This window comes from Dipteris shenzhenensis, chromosome 2 (genome assembly GCF_047967505.1).
Source record: "Dipteris shenzhenensis isolate YYH24624 ecotype China chromosome 2, Dip_SZ_1.0, whole genome shotgun sequence".
NCBI lineage: Eukaryota > Viridiplantae > Streptophyta > Polypodiopsida > Gleicheniales > Dipteridaceae > Dipteris > Dipteris shenzhenensis.
Window position 1 is genome coordinate 58,933,727 of NC_141597.1, and position 10,205 is coordinate 58,943,931.

The following is a 10,205-nucleotide window of genomic DNA, read 5'->3' on the forward strand; positions in this document are numbered from 1 at the left end:
AAGTGTAGACTTTCTGATGTCTCCACTTCACCTCCTCAATAATGGCCCTTAGGTTGAAAATGTGGTCCAGGGTGGAGTGTTGTCTCCGAAAGCCCGCCTGCCCAAGTGCACGCTGCCTGTGACCCTCTGTGTGGCTGCAATTCTCCCTCTCTAGTACCAACCCGTATATCTTAGCCAAAGTGTGGCGAATCATAAGAGTGCGGTAGTTCCGAGGGATCCCCTGCCTTGTGTATCGGTGCTATGGTGGTGGTGCTCCAGGTAGGTGGGAAGCCATGACATACAGCATGGTTGAACAGCTGTGCTAGGATCGGGGTCAAGATCTCTTGCCCCTGTGCAAAATGATCAGTGCGTAGTCTCTCATGATCTGGTGATCTCCTGATATGAAGCCGGAGAGGGGCAGCTCGTGCATTCTGCGCAGTGAACAAATGACACGGAGTGGGTCTAGGCATGGAGGACATATCAGGTGCCTGACCTGGGACATCATGTAGGGAGCAAGCATATGTGTGTCATACTGTTGGATCTGTAATGGGGATGGGTGACTTCCACACTGCCATCCTCAATTTGTTTTGCATACTCGTCCCATTGTTTAGACACCGTCATGTGTTGTCCCCTTCTCCTGCATCTCGTACTTCTCTTTCTGCCCTCTCTCGAATGATCACCTTGCCATCTTTGTAAATTGCCCATTTCCCCACTTGTCTTGCAGCCATCACCCACACCATTCCTTTCCTTCTATGCTCCTGCTGTAGGAGTGTGAGATCTTCATCTAGATAGATCTTGGTCCCCTTCAGTGTTGCCCGTGTACTCGTGAGGGTGGATCTATCTGTGGCTGCTCGTAATTTTACAACCAAGGGCCTTGTCGGGGTTGATTCCCATCTGTCAAATAGGGTTTTGCTATCTGACATGGAGCTATCACATTCAAAGTAGGATGGGAATGACAAACAAGGTTGATTCCCATCTTGTCAAAGACCTCTGACCAGCACATTCAAAGTCTTGCTGCCCCGTCGTTTTTCTTCTTCAAGTGTTTCAGAGATGAGCTCCCTTTTCTTTGTTGTTGTGTCTTTCTTTAGCACATCTTTCCATGCAAGCAGATAATCTGCCTTCCCCTTCGTGATTTGCTGTATGAACTCAGCATGTTTCCCTTGTACCGTTGTTTGCAAAGCTGCCATTCCTTTCTGAGCTGTTCATTCTCTGATTTTAGCACATGAATGATCTTGCATCCTTCCTCTGGCATCCCCTTTGCATCTTTGAGCTGTTGCATTTGTTATTTAATGGTGTTCCGCTCCTCGTTTAATGGTGGCTGAAACTCCCCTTCCTCCCAGTATGCACTTGCCTTCAGTTTGTTATTCTCATCTTTAAGGGCAGCAACCTGGGCTTCTAATATCTCAATCTGAGAGGCCAAATGACTGGTTTTTTCACCTAGAACACAATTCATGTCCTGCAACATTTCACCTTTTTCACATGTCCATTTAGTTTGCATCTCCTCTTGCCATTTCTTCATTTCATCTTGCATTTGGGCTCGGAGGTTTGAGAGCTCGTCTCCTCTAGTGTCTCTCAACTTCTTGCGTAGACATTCAATTTCAGTGTCTTGTATCTTGCATACTTCCTTGAGTGTTGATATGCAAGCCTTGACACTCGGGTCTTCGATCTTCTCCGCCTTCATCCAAATGAGGCTATACTTGCAGTCCTTCTCACCTCTTGTTTTCTGATCTGGTGAGCTCTCCTTTGTCCCCATATTGGCAGCTTTTGATGGTGTCTTAGCTCCTTCTTGCAGTCTTGAATCTCTTCACTTGGAGCCCATGTTTGTTGATCTGATTTCCCCCCCTTTTTTGGCCTGCCATAGGTAGGTCTTAAGTGAAGGCGATTCAACAAATTTTTATTTTAAAAAATTCTCCATTTTTTATTGATCCACATGCTATTTTAGCCCCCCCCCCCCCCCCCCCCCCCCCTCTCTCTCTCTCTCTCTCTCTCTCTCTCTCTCTCTCTCTGTGTCTCCCTCATTGCTATCAATTCATCATCTCCGCCCTCTTTCGCTATTTGGATCTCGGGCAGGCCTTATGAATGATTTGTTATCATTCACCTTGTTTGTTTCTGTTTGCAGGTCGTTTTCAGCCCCTTGTCAAATGTGATCCATCATAGGCTCACGGGGGGCCCTTGGTGTAGGTACAAGAGTTCGAGGGAGGGCCTGGAGTCCTTGGTGCAGACAACAGAAGCTCACGGGGGGGTCTGGAGCCCCTGGCCGAGGAGTAGGGCTCACGGGGGGGCCTGGAGCCCCTGGCGCAGATAGCAGCTCATGGAGGGGGGCCTGGAGACCCTGGTGCAGACTAACAGCTCACGGAGGGGGGCCTGGGAGCCCTGGTGTAGGCGCCTGCAGCTAGGCGTCTGGCCTAGTGGAGGCCCGGTGGCAGCAAGGTCCCATAGGCACAATGAACAGAAGCAGCAAGGCAACGATGGCACGGCAGCAGCAGCAGGGCGGCGATGGCGATGGCGCGGTAGGAGAGAGAGAGAGAGAGAGAGAGAGAGAGAGAGAGAGAAGGGGGGGGGGGGGGAGGGAGGGAGGGATATGTTTATGGGTGTCTGTATTCACATCTGTGATCAGTAAATATATGTGGAAGTAATAAATGGAATAGATAGGAAAGAATATTTATAAAAGAGAACCTTTAAAGTAGAAAATGTGGGTGTTAGAGAGGGATAACTCTGTAAGAGAACCCTGGTTATGTAAAAATAGAAAATGTAGGTAAGAGATGGTCTTACCTAAATGGTACTTGTAATACAGAATAACCATATATAGTACATATATAGTTACAGAGTTGTGCCATTTAGAATAACCATGGTCTTACCTAAATGGTACTTGTAACATAGAATAAACATATAAAGTACATATATAGTTACAGAGTTGCGCCATAAACGAGAACCATAAAATTTAGGTAAGAGAACCTCTTACAATTGGTACAACCGTGGCTATTCTAAATGGTGCAATTCTGTAACTCAAAGCTGTCAGGTTTAAGCTGTAGGAATAATTTGGTTCATTGCGTTTTATTATTTTTCGTAACAATTTTCAGAACTATTAACAAAGCTTTCTACTACTATCATTTGTCATTAGTGAGTTAGCTTGACAGCTGTGTTTTGTACATTAAAAAAGATGCATGAAGGCAGGGCAGATTTGCTTTTGTAGGATGGTTGGATGTCATCAATAAGGCATTCATGTGCAAAACGTTTAATCACGTCCTTTCTTTCTTGTAAAGGCTTTTTGAGGTCTAATACTTGCTATTTCTCATGATGTAGCCAACTTCAAGAACACAAACTGTTGTAGTGGAGAATCCTATGACATTGGATGAAAGTGGAAAGCTGGTAAGTTTTCTTGTGACCTGTCATTGCTGTTCATTCTGAGCCTTCTAGCAAAGAGGGTAATCTAATTGCTCGCATGATACCTGATTCCTAATTTTCATTTGCACAGGTAAGTAATGTAGCTGTTGGAGTTACATCTGAAAGAAAGTGAACGCACCAGTACACGTATATGTATGTATGCAAAATATGTCTTTTTGAGTCTAGCCTTGCTCAGCTCGGATTGGTAAGGAAACTGTCTGGATAGAATTCTGGACTTCAAAGTTTTAAGCTTATCTTTTGATGATGGTAATCCGTAAGACTTCGATTATCTTGGGCATGTAAACTATGGCTCGTTTTTATATATTTCAAAATATATCAAGATATATGTACTGTATAAAATGTTAAAGACTGAAATATCAGGTTAGTCTCTAGGGATGAGAACCGTAGCTGTGCTTGTACTCTTACCCTTTGTTGTATAACTGGGGTTGCACTTGTCTCTGAACTTTCTGATTTTGCAGGGTAGTGTAGTGCCTTGCTTCCTAAAAACGACATAAGCATTCCTGTAAGCAGAAAACAGGTAGACTGTCCCATGGACACAGGAAGATAGGACATTTTATTGGAAGAGGGTAAATTCTTTTGAGAGTGACTTGCTTAAAATAAAGCAAGTGAAATGTTGACACTGGGGAGTTTTGCAAAACAAATGCATTCATGTGCATGCGCATCTGCAGGCTATTTGTCTGGGAGATTTTTAAAAACTGCTTGACAAGTGATTCTTGATGCTATGCACTGTTGTGATATGACTGTAAATTGTTTCTTTTTATACTGAGAATGTACGGTATATTCACCAAGGGTAAATCTGTATCTGAGAACATAGGATGATCTCTTCCAGTTCCAGTGAGATGGAGGTGGCCACTTTAGGCATTGTCAAATACATAAACCTATAACATGATATAGCGAGAGAAGGAAAGGTTGCTCACAATATGAACTATGATTAAGAATCAATTGCAGTGCCTTTTAGGGTGCTTTGAAAGTGATATGAATGGCGACAATTCTGTAGTGGGTGGACCTACGTTTGTATGCTAGGTGTGGTTTGTACAAGCCTATACCAAGTCAGCAAACGCCCTTCATACTATGAGAAATCGTGATATTTCTTCAGGAGGACGTTGGAAACTTTTAGAACCCTAAGCCATCTCAGAACCACCTTGAGAACTGAGGTTTCCAAGAAAAATTCCTACTTTTAAAGGAAGTTAGCACCTAATATTTTAGGCTTATCTTAGAATTTCTTTCAGATTATAGCCTAAATCTACGCTCACTAGGCAGGGGGCTAAATGGGGCTACTCTAGAGGTTAAAGTGTCCAGACTCTCTTTAAGGGAGAATTGGTTGTTGTCATTTTTTCATTTGCATGCTAAATGTATCCTTTATCATGCTGCATGCAGGAATTTTGTATCATGTGCATGCAGGCACGCTGCATCATGTTGCATACATGAATTTTGTATAAAATTCATTTTATTGCTGGCTGTTGTTGTGGCGCATGTGAGTCAGATAACTTTCATTTAGCTGTATGTCATCATGAATGGTCAAATTCAATTAGCTCTTATCAAGGCTTTTGAATATCATGATGTGGCACGTAAGAAACTAGTTTTGATTTGGCTATTTTTAGTTCCAGTGTTCAGTCAAGCTATGTTCATGATAAATAAACAATTGGTTTAACAAGTTTGTTGTCATAGTGGCACACGATGTAGGATATCATAGTTACAAGTCTCTTGTCTACCTCTTTTGATTAAGGCTAGAGGGATAGCTTGTAGAACTATGTGCTCCTTTGATGCAAGTGATGAAATTGCCCCTAGCCATTAGGTTCTACAATGAAATGCCTCAAGTATCTAATTTTAAGAACTTACGTTGTGTTAAGGCTTTTGTGGAATGGTACTATTGATCAATGTCCTTTAGTAGGTGGCTTTGCGTTAATTCAATGCATAAATTTTGAGGTTGGTGCTGAATTCGTCCCTAGTCATTATATTGTAAGCTGAAATGTATGAACTATTTAAGTTGTAGACCTCTTGTAATGGTATTGGGGAAGAATGTCCGATGGCTGTAATTCAACTCATGCAAAGCATGAAATTTTATTAAGTCCATTGATTCTTTGTCCACATCAAATAAGAACTAATCCACATCAAATAAGAACTAATGCTCGGGGAGGATAGGGGTTGAAGAGTTTCTCACCCCCTTGACGTAGGGGTTGACTAGCATGTTCTTGGCAAATAGCCAAATGGCAATAGCAAAAGTACCTATTTTATTGGCAATCGTTGTGCGTATATAAAGTCTTGTGAGAATGATACATCCCTTGGAGGAGGCATCAAGACATAAATCCCATTGCTTGATCTTCCAAACTAAATGAAATATAGTGGAAGGTAAGATCTCATACATATCACATTGATGTACATTTCAGGCCACAAGGATTTACTCGATGGCTTCGTTAGCGATGATGAGCTTGAGGAATATTGTTTGTGCTTGGTAGCTTTTGATTGTGGAAGGCAATGCCATGCAAGCAGCCATGTGGATGTCTTTTGGTTTTGATATTCCGTTTCTCCATCTTGTAGAAGTCTTGTCATTTGGCACCTTACATTATCAAAATCCCCTAATCACTTAGTAGTAAAGTTGTTTTAAATGTGATCGTGCAATCCTTTGATAATTCGAGTTTGTAAGCCATCATGCATATCTTTTTCGACGTTAACTACGGTTGACAATATTGGGGTGATATTTTATACATATGGGGCTCCCCTTAAGGGTGTTAACATACTTGTCCATTTAAGCATGTTAGCTATTGTCCTAAGGTTATTGGGCTATCATGCCACTTTAGAATGATCTTTTGTAAGAAAGTAATTTGACTAGGTACTATGATCTTGTGTTTTTTTAAAGCATATCGTTATGTATGGCATATTTTGTATAGTCATAGCCTATTAAGGGTGTTAATATACTTGTCCATTTAAGTATGTTAGCTATTGTCCAAGGACTTTGAACAATTTGCTTGCATTGGCCTCTTGCAAGAACAACAATTTTAATATGCATGTTAGCGAGTGTTATCTTCATGTCGAGCATTCTTTTTCATTGCTTGTCTAACATAAAGTCCTTTTCTTTTAAAACTAAATCAACTTTGACAAATTTCTATAATTGTATGTAGACCCTAAGAATGACCTCAAAGTGGTAATATTCTTTGGCATTTGCCACATTGAAATTGCAGCCCCTTTTGGAGAAACTATTTGGCACCATTCGATGTTATCAACTTCCTACTAAAATATTCTTGACTTCTTTCCTCCTTACCCCCTCCCCCTCCTCTTTCACCACCAACATACACATACATGGGCTATTATGGCACTATATATTGGATCCTTTGCAAGAAATTAATCAATTTGACTCGATACTATGATCTTGCCATTTGTTTTGAGCGTGTTGTTATTTATGGCATGCCTTGTACCGTCATGGTTTCCCTTCAAGGGTGTTGAAATACTTTTCCATGTTTAAGTATATTAGCTATTTGTCTTAAGGCTATTGTCATTCTTTATTGCAAGAGCCAATAGGCTTAGGACAAAGGATCTAGATATACTTATTTACTCTAAAAAATTCTTTGGTCTTGGTCATAGGAGCACTCTTAACGGAACTCAGATTACGCGTGTTGCTCAATAAAGCACTGCTGGATATTGGATTTCTTGAAATTCAATCATGTTCCTACCCATTTAGATTAGCAGCCATGAAATTTTGTTTTATAAAAATGTTCTAGTCTCACAATCAATTTCTAGATAAAATTAACATAACATCTGCATGCTTTCAACAATTGCATGTAACTAGTACTCATATTTCTCTAAGAGTAGGAAAATACTTCTTTTAAAGGCAACTTATCTTTCCTCTTGGATTAACACTCCCCTATCCAAGCATGGGCTTGCATTTGTCTCGAGGAAGAACAAGTATCTTGAGATGCATATGAGCAAGTGTCGTCTTCATATTGAGCATTCTTTTTCATTGTTCTTACAACAAGTACTTTTCTTTTAGACAATAAAGAACTTTGACAAATTTGCTATAATTTTGTGCAAACCTTAAGAGTGATCTCAAATTGATGATATTCTTTGGTACTTGCCACATTGAAATTGCAGTTACTTTGGGAGCATTTATTTGCCCCATTCGGTGTTATCAACCAATAAAGACATTCTTTAGTTTTTCCCTCCTTTAACAAACCCACCCCTTGTCCTCGCTCGTGCCCCCCCCTACCCCCTCCTTCACCCCCTTTCCCTTTTGAGATAAGCACAAATTTTTTTAAGCTTTGCAAACAATGAAAACAATACAGCAGTTTGTGAGGCACTAAAAGGAAGTTGGCTATTGTACAATACATCTCTCTACTTAGGGAAAATGTTAAAAAAGCATGTGGAAAGAAATGTCCTCTCCAGTTGTTGAATTATTTGTGCCCTTATCATAGATAGATCATAGGGTATAACTCATTTCCTTGGCAAATATTGAGGAGATGGAGGATTTGGGTTGAGTTTGTTAGCCCCCCTTCATGTTATTGTATTGGGCAGCCTAGATTTTCTTGGTTGCTTTTCTTTAACAAGAGCTTCAAATGCTAATGACTCAAACATGCTCCTTGTCTATTAGATAATATGGTAAGGTCATCTCTATGGAAAAAGCATGCCTACCCTCTATTCATAGCCCAAGTAAAAATTACGTGTATCCTTTGCATCTTGGCCACAATCAGAGGGAGCATAACAAAATCCTGTAAGCTAAGAGGTAGCTCCAAAGGCAGTGCATTGTCATCTTCAGAACTTCTTGTTGCCACACAACAATGACTCCTCATTTGCAGCAACCATGAACTTGTGGGTCATCTAACAAAAAGATGTCTTGATCAACTGTAGTATTGTTCCTGGTATCCCATTGGACCTTTTAGAGTGGATAACCTACCAGAGACATAAGTGCCATTCAGTGAGCTCATTATTATAAGGTCGAAGGTTGATGGCCCATCTCATTCCTAGTCTCCCAACAACTCTAGTCCTCAACCACTCCCAATAGTCTAGGGAACCATTATTCCCTCAAACCCTATCCCTTGGCTTTGACTCTAGTTGTATAATAGACCTCCTTGGTTGATGTAGCTTTTGATGGTGACTCTTTCAAACACTAGCTATTTGTAGATCTTCTTTTTTTCTACTCAAACGAGAATGTCTATTGTGTCTAGAAATCTTGGCATAAAGATGGAGAACATCTAATGATGACAACGATGTTAGGGATATTGGAGACTAGGATGGAAAGGATTTTGAAAAAACCCACGTGTCAAGTGGGTTTCTCATAGAAAATCCCCTCATAACTCCTCTAATTACTTCTATTTGATAAGGGAGTATACGTGAAGAAAACCTCTCATAACCCCTCTTCATGGGTAGTTTCTCCAAAGAAACCCATTTGAAGGAAGCAGTTTCATCATGAAACTACCTTGGACTTTGAAGAAACACTCTCATCACCCCTCTTCATGGGGGGTTTCTCCAAATTTTGTGGAAATAATATTTTGTAACAGCATTCCACTGCAAACTACAAACACACACTTTGCTAGATTTAGGTTGTCTTAAAGATCTACATTTGTTAAAACACAACCTGAGGTGGTCAATATGATCCTCTCTTTTTCCAAAGACATTGAAATCATGCAGAAATACCCATATAAAAGTGGTAAAAAATTGGGGCAAACACTTTTTGAATCCAACTTTGAAACCTTAGAGGTGCGTCCTTCAATCCACAACCCATCATGTGATTGACGAATAACTTCCCATTCTATCACAAAAGCTATTTTATATTTATCATGTTTTGCCATTCTGATTTCATTGTAACCACAAAAGTCTATCTAGGAAATTATATACCTCATGTTTGGCAACAACGTCCAGAAGCATGTATAGAACAGGAGTGAAAATAGATTCATTATTGTTATGGCATTCAATTTTTAGTAATCCACAAAGATCCGAAGATTTCCATTTTTCTTCAAAACAATTATCATTGGGGAAATACAAGTTTCTTTTTCAAGTACATAGATGAATCCCACCTTTAGTAGCTTGTAGATCTCATGTTGATTTGTTTAACAAAATGTAGGCTCATCCTTTACCTCTAATAGATTACAAAATTGCATGCTTTTTGAAATTAATCTAGCGTACACATGTGCTCAGGTTGAATCCCTTCATATGAGTAAAATCCCATGCAAAATAAATAGAGATTCTTTTAGTAGTGTAATCAACTCATTCTAGAACTAACCCTCTACATAAATGCTGAGCTTAATAGTTTTTGGGTTCTCTTTTGTACCTATATTTAGCTCTTTGGGATCATCCTCTTTGACTCAAGTTCTTCAAATTTTGTTTTCTTTAGCTTTAGTAATAACATACTCACTCCATTTTTGGTGATGAGACACTTCCTCAATATCCATTTCTAATTTTCGATCCGATATCTAGTTCCCTATTTTTAGCTATTCTTGATCTAGACTAGCTGTGGATACAACATACACATCCCACTAGATTCTATTCCCCAATGCTTACTACTAAAATATCTGACTTATTTAAACTTCAAAATTGGGATGATAGATGGGTTTGCATATAAGCACTTTTGTTCCTCACCTTCATCCAATTCCACCCCATATTGGCTCCTTCGATGATTTCCAGATGTACTATCTTCTTGAAAACTACTTTCGAGATCATCTCTAGTTTTAAAATCTTCTTTCTAATGCAGGTGGTAATTTTAGATTTGACTCAATCCAATTTGACTTGGGCTGCCTTGAACCATGATCTGCCTAGCAACATTGGATATGGTGTATTGCTTTCTTCCATTCCAAAACAACAAAATTGATACAAAAGACCAATCCCTGAATATG

At 40.0% G+C, this 10,205-nt stretch overlaps 1 protein-coding gene across 5 annotated transcripts in view; it reads left to right on the forward strand.

Annotated features, from left to right (window-relative positions):
- Window positions 1-4,096, forward strand: part of LOC147905059 (protein LOL1-like) — a 47,660-nt gene extending 43,564 nt beyond the window's left edge. For 3 of the 5 annotated variants that reach the window (XM_087389790.1, XM_087389775.1, XM_087389784.1), the window contains 2 exons: window positions 3,283-3,348; window positions 3,455-3,707. In XM_087389790.1, the coding sequence (XP_087245916.1) occupies window positions 3,283-3,348; window positions 3,455-3,496 (108 nt within the window). In that variant the 3' untranslated portion in view covers window positions 3,497-3,707. Of the gene's footprint in view, window positions 1-3,282; window positions 3,349-3,454; window positions 3,708-3,842 lie in introns of those variants that run through there. The other 2 variants (XR_015542625.1, XM_087389779.1) reach the window with 2 other exon arrangements.
- The last annotated feature ends 6,109 nt before the right edge of the window (window positions 4,097-10,205 follow it).